We start from the raw sequence: 11,397 nt of genomic DNA on the forward strand, positions 1-11,397 counted from the left end.
TTGTGGAGTACTGTGTATGCAGTTATTAAATTAGGTCACGGCGAGATGTTCAAATATGAAAGAGACTGCAACTTCCTTGTGTGTTCCCTCAGATCAGGCCTTCCCTCTGATACCATCCCACACATCCACGCAAACTAGAACACATGCCTTTTTTTTTCAAATTCCTCAGGGGAACCTCAGGGTTCTGTTCTCGGTCCATTTGCGTTGTTCAGTGTACCTCCTTGTAGATTCTCCTTGACCCTCCAGCACATCCTGCTGAGGTGCTGTAAAAAAAAGCCCAGCTTGAACAGGTTTACCAGCCTGGGGTTCATTCTGGACATTATTGAGTGTACTGAGTTCATCTGGTTTTATTCTTTCTCTTCCTGTTAAATTCCTCTAATTATCACACTGTTACATATGCATGTCTTCTACCGGCTGCACACAGAGAGCCTCATGTTTTGAGGTGTCTTGATAAATGTCTAAATTCTCTTGTCACACCTGCTGGTCTCATTTCCTCTCTTCTCTCTCTCTCTCTCTCTCTCTCTCTCTCTCTCTCTCTCTCTCTCTCTCTCTCTTTCTTTCTCTTTTTTCCTACATGCATACATACACACATAGAAAGATGTTAGTCTTATTATGGAGGTTCGGACATTACAAAACTACTAGAAAGTGGATCTTTTCTTGAACTGAGAATATATTCTTCCCACAGCCAGTTCTAGCATCCTGCATCCTGTCTTAACAATTTTTATTGTCTATTTGTAATGAATGTATTGAAATACATGGACACATTTGGAGCTCATTCATGAAACAAAAACAGTGTGTCTATGTAAGTTCTTCATAATACATATTTTGTTGCATTGACACTTGTGAATGATTTATGCAGAAATTTGTTTTACTCGTGTTTCATTAATTGGCATCATTGTGTGTATTTTCTCATGTTTTTTTTTTCCTTTACTCGGCTGCTTTCCGGGACTCAGAGAGAGGTAAATTGATTTACTCTCTTGTTATTTGTATTCTTCTCATCGCCTGGCTGTAGTCTGTTGCTGATCATTTTGTTCATAATAGTTTATTTTTAGCTGAAATGTTAAAGAATAATACTGTGTATGATACAGCTGGAGGTGTAAGTATAGAGACACTCATTCATCTTAGACATCCACGTGCACCTGCATATAGTAGATGAGGTGTATGCTTTTTCTCCACGGTTATATTTTCCACCATATTTTTTGTTTGCTTGAAATGTGGGTGTATGTATCTTTAAGTAACTGTTTTTGATTGTCTAAATCTAAAGGGCACATCATCCATCAGGGTCTTTGAGGGCAGTTCTTAGCATATGCGCAAACACACACATATACACACAAACTCACATTCACAACTCTTTGTTTATAACCAAGTGTCTGTTTATTGTGTCTGATTCATTTAATATGGTTGTTGATTAGACATTTGTTTTTCAACATGTAATCAAAATTCTTTCTTAATGCACATTCCTGGTCTTAATGTGCACTTTATTCCAAATAATTTTTTTTTTTTATTTGCGGCCCAATCATTTTCCTATGGATAAAATAAAATGACTTTCTACATTTTTTCTAGATCAGTATCCTGTTTGGAAAAAAAAAATGGCACATTATGTGATTTTAAGTGGTTTCATGTTTACTTTAAACAGCTGTTTACATATAAGTTTAATCTTGTTTCGTTTTAATTGTGTGCAAACAGGGATTTTGCATATGTAGCGCGAGATAAGGACACCAGGATATTAAAATGTCATGTGTTCCGCTGTGACACCCCTGCCAAAGCCATCGCCACCAGTCTGCACGAAATCTGCTCCAGGGTGAGAACTACACGCTACACAAACAACATCCAACACAAAATTATCTTCAATGGCCCATTCAACACAGTTTAACACAAAAATTGCAGAAAAAAACACTGACAGTCTCAAGTATGTGCGAAAGGTTAGAACACAGCTGAGAAGGAAGAAACAGGGTTCACATTCTGTTTAGGCTGCTGATTTAGGGCAGAGTCTCTAATGAGTTCGATTTCTGTGTAATAGATCATGGCAGAGCGCAAGAATGCCAAAGCTATGGCTGGAGGATCCCTACAGGACAGAACACATGCTGGGATCGACGTCCCACTACAAGGTAACACAACGTGCTTATACACTACCGGTCAAAAGATTTTTTTTAAATGTTTTTGAAAGAATTCTCTTATGCTCACCAAGGCTGCATTTACCAAAAAATACAGTAATATAATGATTTTGTTTGTTTGTTTCTATTTGAATACATTTAAAAATGTAACCAGCCTTGATGAACAGAAGAGTCTTCCTTCAAAAACATAAAAAAGTTTCTTTAAAAGGTGCCATCGAACGTTTTTTTACAAGATGTAATATAAGTCTAAGGTGTCCCCTGAATGTGTCTGTGAAGTTTCAGCTCAAAATACCCCATAGATTTTTTTTTAATTCATTTTTTTAACTGCCTATTTCGGGGCATCATTAACTATGCACCGATTCATGCTGCGGCCCCTTTAAATGCTCACGCTCTCCACCCCCTGAGCTCGCACTTGCCTTGAACAGCATAAACAAAGTTTACACAGCTAATATAACCCTCAAAATGGATCTTTACAAAGTGTTCATCATGCAGCATGTCTAATCACGTAAGTACGGTGTTTATTTGGATGTTTACTTTTGATTCTGAATGAGTTTGACAGTGCTCCGTGGCTAAAGCTAACATTACACACTGTTGGAGAGATTTATAAAGAATGAAGTTGTGTTGTGTTTCTATGAATTATACAGACTGCAAGTGTTTAAAAAATGAAAATAGCGACGGCTCTTGTCTCCGTGAATACAGTAAGAAACGATGGTAACTTTAACCACATTTAACAGTACATTAGCAACATGCTAACGAAACATTTAGAAAGACAATTTACAAATATCACTAAAAATATCATGATATCATTTTTCGCTATTGTTCTTGCTTGCTTACCTAGTCTGATGATTCAGCTGTGCAAATCCAGACGTTACTGGCTGCCCTTGTGTAATGCCTTGAACATGAGCAATATTGGGGGCGTACATATTAATGATCCCGACTGTTACGTAACAGTTGTTGTTATGTTGAGATTCGCCTGTTCTTCGGAGGTCTTTTAAACAAATGAGATTTATATAAGAAGGAGGAAACAATGGAGTTTGAGACTCACTGTATGTCATTTCCATGTACTGAACTCTTGTTATTTAACTATGCCGAGGTAAATTAAATTTTTAATTCTAGGGCACCTTTAATCATTTCAAACATTTAAATGGAAGTGCATGTGCATTTCTTCTCTGGTGAGTGATAGGTGTGTGTTAATGTGTAATTTGTGTGTTACCCTTAGCAGAGTTCCCCACACCAAAGACTGAACTGGTGCAGAAGTTCCAGGTGTTATACGTTGGCATGATGCCGGTTGCCAGACCTATAGGTGAGCAATCTTCTCACTCGTAGCCTTGCGCTCATAGTTTTCATGCTCTCGCTCTTTTTCTTACATACGCTCTCTGCTTTTCTTAACAATATAAAATATATTTCACGGATAAATTCCTGTAGCTCGAACAGTACAGCAAGGTGCTAGCAATGCCGTCATGGGTTTGATTTCCAGGGAATGCAAAACTGATAAAATGTATACTTTCAATGCAGGTAAGTAGCTTTGGATACACAAATGTAAATGAACTGGTCATAAAAATTGACCTAATCCTTAACAACAGATAAACACAGTCTGCTTAAACTAACAAACAATGGTTCTGTTTCATGTGTTTATTGAAAACACAGTGTAAACATTTACAGTGCAATGTGGAAAAAGTATGTAAATCCTTATTTAATAGGTACTCCGATCTTACTCCGAATCAGACATGTGGCACTTTGCTTACTTACAACACTTTTTGAGTTTACTTTTGAGATGTCTGGTGTGCATCACTTTCTTGAGGTCATGCTTTTGTAACCCTTTCTAGCTTTATGCAAGTCAACAATTCTTCATCTTAGGTGTTCCGAGATCTCTTTTGGTCGACGGTTCACATCAGACAATGCGTCTTGTGAATAGCAAAACCCTCGTTCATGCACTAATAACTTCTCGTTTGGACCATTGTAATGTCTACAATCATTTTAAAAGGCTAAAATATGTACAAAATGCAGCTGTCTTTGAAATATGTTTGCATTATCTCCTCTCTATCTGCCTTTAAGTCTCAACTCAAAATGCATTTGTTCGAAATGTATTTTTGATATATTGTATTTGATGTTTTTGTTAATATTTTTGTGTTTTTTTTACTGTAAATGTTGCTCAACTACCTTTGTTGAGTGACCTCTGGCTTGTAGAAAGGCACTACATAAATAAACTTCTTCTTCTTCTTCTTTGTGAGTGTTGTTTTATAGGTCAGGGTGGCTCTGACCTCCAATCTCATCTTATTTATTGGACCCCAGGTTAGATGACTCCTAACTACAGTTAGCTTTTGAAGAAATCATTACCACCCTACATAGTGTGTTTGTTAAAGTCACGAGAACTCATCATTGTTTGTTATTTAAGCAGACAGCATTTGTCTATTGTTGCAGCTGTTGTAAATTATGGAAATCCAGATAAAGCCCCCCATACTTTTTTTCCTAAGACTGTACATGCTATTATAAGGTCAGATTGCCCTGTTTTCTAGGCATGGACATTCTCAACGGTGCAATAGACAGTTTGATTACATCTTCAATCCGAGACGACTGGATCCCCGTGATGTTGAATGTAGCCGATGCAACAGTCACAGTCATCAAAGAGAAGGCAATTACAGATCTTTTCACCTGTTAAACCCAATATCATCATTGCCAAAATAGCTGTGTGTTTTGCTAAAGTACAACTAACGCAGTTATTATTGTTGAAATGTTGACTCTGACTCTGTGATTCTTGCTGTCATAACCTATATTAGGAGGAAGAGGAGGTCCTAGTGGAGTGTCGTGTGCGTTTCCTGTCCTTCATGGGAGTAGGAAAAGATGTGCATTCATTTGCGTTCATCATGGACTCTGGGAACCAGCACTTTGAGTGTCATGTTTTTTGGTGTGATCCCAATGCTGGCAGTGTATCTGAAGCTGTTCAGGCAGCATGCATGGTGAGTTATAACACCATAATAATGGCACTACAGCGAAGCTTTATAACTAAACACAATCAATGTCAAGACCAGAGCTGGGCAATATAGCTAAAATCATATCTCAGAATTTTTTCAGCTTATTGAATATACACTACCATTCAAAAGTTTAGGGTCGGTAATAATTTTTAAAAGTCCCTCAAGCTCACCAAGGCTGCATTTATTTATTGAAAAATAGTAAAAGTGTAATATTGTGAAATATTATTACAATTTAAAATACCTTTTTTATTTTTAAAGTTTTTTGTTTTATTATATTTTAAATTGTATTTTATTCTTATTTTTAAGATTTTTTTTGATAAATAGAAAGTTTAAAAGAACAGCATTTGTATTTATCAAAGTACTTACCCCAAAAGGATATATATATATATATATATATATATATATATATATATATATATATATATATATACAGCTATGGAAAAAATTAAGAGACCACTTAACATTGATTTCTGAACTTGGAGTGGTCTCTTAATTTTTTCCATAGCTGTATATATATATATATATATATATATATATATATATATATATATATATATATATATATATATATATATATATATATATATATATATACGTTTTTTTTTCCCCCTTATATATATTCATTACAATACATAGCCATAGCCAACAGCTTCATTACCTACCTTACTAAAATTTTGTAAAATAAAAATAAATGAAAAATGCCACACTTAGACTTCTATGAATGAAACTTAATGGCCATATAAAAATATCACAAATCGCCCACAAACTTAAAGGGGTAGTTCACCCAAAAATGAAAATTCTGTCATTAATTACTCACCCTCATGTCATTCCACACCCATAAGACCTTCGTTCATTTTTGAAACACAAATTAAGATATTTTTTATAAAATCCGATGACTCAGTGAGGCCTCTATTGTCAGCAAAATATTTAACACTTTCAGATGCCCAAAAAGCTACTAAAGACATATTTAAAACAGTTCATGTGACTACATTGGTTCAACCTTAATGTTATGAAGCGATGAGAAAACTTTTTGTGCGCCAAAAAAACAAAATAACAACTTTATTCAACAATATCTAGTGATGGACAATTTCAAAACACTGCGTCTTGAAGCACAAAAAGTATTCTCGTTGCTTCATAACATTAAGGTTGAACCTCTGTAGTCACATGAACTGTTTGGTCTTTCGAACCTTTCTGGGCGTTTGAAAGTGCTAGTTATCTTGCTGTCAATGCAGGCCTCACTGAGCCATCGGATTTTATCAAAAATTAACCCAAACTACCGTCCAAACTTTTAATATTTGAACAAAAAAAATCAAGGTTAAACGAAGATATTTTCCATCCCAGCCTGATGAATTGCATTCAACACATTAATTCATCCACTCACTCTTTCTTATTCATTCTTCTTTGTCTCTGCAGTTGAGGTATCAGAAGTGTCTGGTGGCACGCCCTCCATCTCAGAAAGCCTGCTCCCAGGCGCCCCCTGCTGATTCAGTCACACGCCGCGTCTCCACCAGCGTCAAACGTGGAGTTCTGTCCCTCATCGACACACTCAAACAGAAGAGACCAGTCACTGAGCTCCCCCAGTGATCTGACACACAAGCACGCATACTCACCGTCACGCTCTGCATGCTTATAACTATCAGAATGTCCTGTACATACCTGTCCAGTCACATGATGAGGAGGAGGAACTCGAGGACGAAAACTGTCTGAAAGAAAAACTACAAATAATTATGAATTGAACTGATGCCAAGAAAATACACTCACAAACAAACACCTGATCCACTATCTACAAGCCTTTCTCTTCCGTCACCCATACGTCAGTCATGTGTATATCTGCATGGGAAGCCACGCCTCTCCAGCATGACAATAACCAACAGCCTTCGCCCATCTATAAACCGCTTCATCTGGACCAAGCCTGCTGAAAGAGATAACTTAATCTGAAGAAAGTTTGTGTAATTCAGAAAGAACAAATTTGGCTGTTTCACACACCAGAGCTTCTTCATATCGTCAAAGTTCATAGCGGTTGCATGTCCATATTTGTGTGCGGGTGTGTAGAAGAGCTTGATGCTGCTTCATTTGCTAAAGGATGTTCACAAGTGTCATAAAAACAACCTATTTTTTAACGCATTCTATGTTATCCTGACGAACACGAAAGAACAATGGATGGATGAGAGGAAGTAAAACTCAGAAGATTGTGAAGGGTTGCACTCTGTTCCATTCGAACTTGAACAAGGTGCTCCAGTGCTCAAAAGATTAATCATTAGCGATATTTTAGTGAAATTTTGCCAGCAAAAATGTCCATCGTCAATAGTGTCGAGATGTTTGAAGCACAGTTCCCATTAAAGTCACGACATACTAGTCACATGGATTCCTATTGAAATGGCTTGATTTCAACCTCAAAAATTTGCCAAACAACAGTGGATGTCCTGTACCTTAAGACAACAAAAAACAAGGCTAACTTAGCATTGCTTTTGTTCAGTGTCAACAATGAAATCTTCTAGCAAGCAAATTGTTGAGTATAATTGACTCTACGCAATGCGCAAGTTGGAAGTTCGACATCAAGTGGAGTTCCTTTGCACTTGGAAATTGGAAATTGAGTGAAACACAGCATTAATTTCAAAACGCAACAAAGCTTTCACCAAATGATTTTTTTCTTTTCTTCAAGAAGCTCTGCTGACACAGTTGTCTTCACTGGAAGCTGATGAGGAGGCTTGTAAAAGATGCGGATATGAAATGAACAGCGTTTATGAATCAGACATCCCTTGCCCTGCATTAACACAGTCAGAAGGACATGACCTGTTCAGTTCAGTGTGTAGATGTAAAGTATGAATGTGCTTTTTATATTTCCAAAGTGAATTTGCGAATTTGCCTCTTTTTTTTTTTTTTTTTTTGAAAGAGAGAATGTTGCAGAAGAGAACTGAATTACTCATGGAGGCAGGAAGAACTTTGCTTAGAGCCAAACAGTTCAATGGTGTCACTTCTGCTTTGAACCCCAGCGTAGTGCTTACTTCCTCGAGAGGCTCTCCAGTGACTGAAAGTCAAAAATACCTGACTTAATAGGAACTATCTTCAGCACATCCAAGTTAGTGAAAAAACTAGAGCCGTTTCTGTTCCAGCATCCGTTCCTCACGTTTGGACTCTACATGTCCTGGTTGCGCTTCAAAACAGATGTTTTTTTGTTTTTTTTGACCCGCACGCGCCCACGTGGTCTTGCTGTGCTCTGGCGTGCCACCTGTATTCCTAGACCTACCCTTTCTTTCACAAGGGTTTTGACAAGTCACTTATGTGTGTACATACAGTATCTATATATAGCAAACATCATATCATAAGGCTTTATTTTTCAAATTTCAGATACTTTTATTTTGTCATGTTTTTTGGTTTATTTTGGTCATACTTGCCTTGGCATGTCTTGTGATCCCATTTGTTCTGGCCATACTGTAAAAAAAACCTCATGTATGTGTTGTAGATAAACCAACTGACAAAACAAAGAAAAGAAGAAGAGTGAATGATGGTAGAGATTGTGAATATGAATTTATTTTATGGTCCTTTTTAGGAGAGCTAGCTCTAGGGGAGGAGATGTGAACTGTAAGTGTCTATCTATGCATTCTTTTAGCTCTGAGGAAGATTTGAGAGAGAAAAAAAGACGCAATGCCTTGCATGTCCTGGGACAATTTAAAAAGAAAAACTGTACTGAACAGAAATGATATTTTTTATTTTATTTATTCTATTTTATATCGGTATATACTGGTTTTATTGTGATGTATCATATGCTTAGACATTCTTTACCCTGTCTCGGACAACAAATCAAACAAGAAATGTCAATCCAAAATATTGTACAGTTACTCTGGTGACCCTCAGACGCTGCCTGCCATGGTAACATAACATTTGAAAGTCCTTGTAGGACCTTTACATTCTGCCCAGACCAACATTAGATAGATTAATGTAACTTCAATCTGCTTTAGAATACGCTATATGAAATGCAACCTAACAAGTGGCTATTTTAGCTGCAAACGATAAAATCAATCGTACAGCCAAACAATCACCTTTTGGGACATTCACACAAAACGCATTGTGACAATTTGAGAAGCAGTGTAGGAAATTGCCACCAAAAACAGGGTCTCAGTAATCTTTCCTTCCCTATTATGATAAATATCCAAGAGAAATGGTTTTTCGAACAAGTGAGTGACAGTTTGTCCCGCCCTCGTGCCAGTAAACACATCATCAGTGTTGCCAAGTCTGTGGATTTCCCGCGGAATTGGGCTACTTTCACACTGTTGCCGCTGGTTGTTTTTCATGTCCACGGGTTAAAGCAACCCCAGACTGCGTGATATTTAGAACCTGGAAAGCGAATTTTACCAGAACTCCACCAAGAATGTGGATCTTACCCCCCGGAACGTGATTGGAATGCCATTTTTTTAGCACAATAGGAAGCAGTGAAAGCTGTTATAGCGGTAAAAGGACTAGCTTCCTATTAATTAGGTCTAGCGCCCTAATAATGATGATTTATATTATATTACACATCATTTCGGTCATTTAGTGTATGTTCCAAGATTGTCACCATCAGATTTTGCACAACGACCAAAGTTAGAAGGCATTAGTTTGGGCAGTATGTAGATGTTCAGCTAGCTCCACTTAAACCATTACTCCTGTATCTTGAATACACAAGGCCCGTCGTATTCTGCTTTTCACCCTGCAGATAATCAGAGTATGAGATGGTGAAAAAAGCAGTCTGTATTAGACGTGTCAATCCGCCTGCGTACTGCACCCCCTCAATCTCCCCCTCTTATTCTGTCTTTTGCAGTTTCAAAGAAGTGCACGTTTGTTTTCTGTTCAGCTTTTTCATGTGACTTTCACTCTGTGATTTTGGGTCTTATACAATGCAATGTTTTCTTTTGGATTCATTTTTTGATGGGGGGGGGATCGGGTTCACGGTGAATAAGAATCAATCACACTTTGTTTAGCAACAAATTCAGTGGCAACCAGCAAAGTCAGCTGTTACATGCAAGAGGGAGGGGGCTTATGGGTAATGTAGTCCAGTACAATAATTCAGCATAGAATCATCATTCTCATGTTAGCCAAGAGTAGTGTGTTTGATTGACTCTAGTGTTCTTGCATGGTGAAACACTCTGATTGACGACTATCAGAGGAAATCTCATCACAAGAATTAACAAGCTAAGAATTAACACTCTACCGGTGAAGTAAACTCGAACACGTTTTTGTGGAAACATTGGCTTTCTCTGCTCTACACTAATTTGTACACCATATAAATGTAAACTGTTGTGAAAATAAATGGCATATCACAAAATACATCAAAATGTTTCTGGCTGTTAATTGATCTCATACATATTGTTAGTAGAAAGAAATGTCCTAATGATATTTCAACATTCTCATGGCAGTTTGTAAATATTTTAAGTTTTGTCAAATTTGTATGAACTGCTTATGGCCCAGAGGTTTATGGGTGGACCTTCATGCTTAGCATTTCTCTAAAAATCATATGTTTTCGTACTAATTAAATTGCATAATCATTCATAAGAAATTCCCAATCTCATAAAATAGTTGTTTTCTTACGTTATTGCACTCTAAAAAATGCTGGGTTAAAAACAACCCAAGTTGTGTTGAAAATGGACAAACCCAGCAGTTGGGTTAAATGTTTGCCCAACCTGCTGGGTAGTTTTACTTAACTCAACTATTGTTTAAAAATGACAGTATTGCTTACTTAAAATGAACCCAAAATATCTTTAAAATTAACATTTATTAATATGTTTAATAAATGAACATTTTAATTTCATTTTAGATTCATTTTAAGTCAGCCCTATAGTCATTTTCAAACAATAGTTGGGTTAAATAAAACTACCCAGCAGGTTGGGCAAACATTTAACCCAACTGCTGGGTTTGTCCATTTTCAACCCAACTTGGGTTGTTTTAACCCAGCATTTTTTAGAGTGGGTTTGATATTCTGTAACACTTTATTTTGATTTTCCACTTTAGACATTTGACTTACTATAAGTAATTTAGCAACTACATGTAAAGTATACTAACTCTCATTAGATTATTAGTAAACTGTCAGCTTAAAGGTGCAATATGTAAGAATTTTTGCAGTAAAATATCTAAAAACCACTAGGCCAGTGTTATATATTTTATTCACTTGAGTACCTACAATATCCCTAATGTTTCCAACTATTTGTAAATTCTGAGAAAATTGCAGTTTTAACCAAGGCTCCGGGACGTGTGAGGAGTCGCCTGTCAATTGCGTCATATCCACGTTTCCCTCGGTTTCCGGTTTTATTTTGTAGAAACCATGGAAACACCAAAGA

The 11,397-nt window shown here is 36.8% G+C and overlaps 1 protein-coding gene across 7 annotated transcripts in view; it reads left to right on the forward strand.

The window, feature by feature from the left end:
* apbb2b (amyloid beta (A4) precursor protein-binding, family B, member 2b) overlaps positions 1 to 10,383 on the forward strand; it is a 62,259-nt gene extending 51,876 nt beyond the window's left edge. For 3 of the 7 annotated variants that reach the window (XM_067405355.1, XM_067405360.1, XM_067405356.1), the window contains 7 exons: positions 1,687 to 1,801; positions 2,021 to 2,108; positions 3,334 to 3,417; positions 4,359 to 4,406; positions 4,631 to 4,746; positions 4,892 to 5,071; positions 6,500 to 10,383. In XM_067405355.1, coding sequence (XP_067261456.1) covers positions 1,687 to 1,801; positions 2,021 to 2,108; positions 3,334 to 3,417; positions 4,359 to 4,406; positions 4,631 to 4,746; positions 4,892 to 5,071; positions 6,500 to 6,670 — 802 coding nt within the window. In that variant the 3' untranslated portion in view covers positions 6,671 to 10,383. Of the gene's footprint in view, positions 1 to 1,686; positions 1,802 to 2,020; positions 2,109 to 3,333; positions 3,418 to 4,345; positions 4,407 to 4,630; positions 4,747 to 4,891; positions 5,072 to 6,499 lie in introns of those variants that run through there. The other 4 variants (XM_067405357.1, XM_067405358.1, XM_067405359.1 and 1 more) reach the window with 4 other exon arrangements.
* The last annotated feature ends 1,014 nt before the right edge of the window (positions 10,384 to 11,397 follow it).

This window comes from Chanodichthys erythropterus, chromosome 12 (assembly GCF_024489055.1).
Source record: "Chanodichthys erythropterus isolate Z2021 chromosome 12, ASM2448905v1, whole genome shotgun sequence".
In the NCBI taxonomy this organism is placed as follows: Eukaryota; Metazoa; Chordata; class Actinopteri; order Cypriniformes; family Xenocyprididae; genus Chanodichthys; species Chanodichthys erythropterus.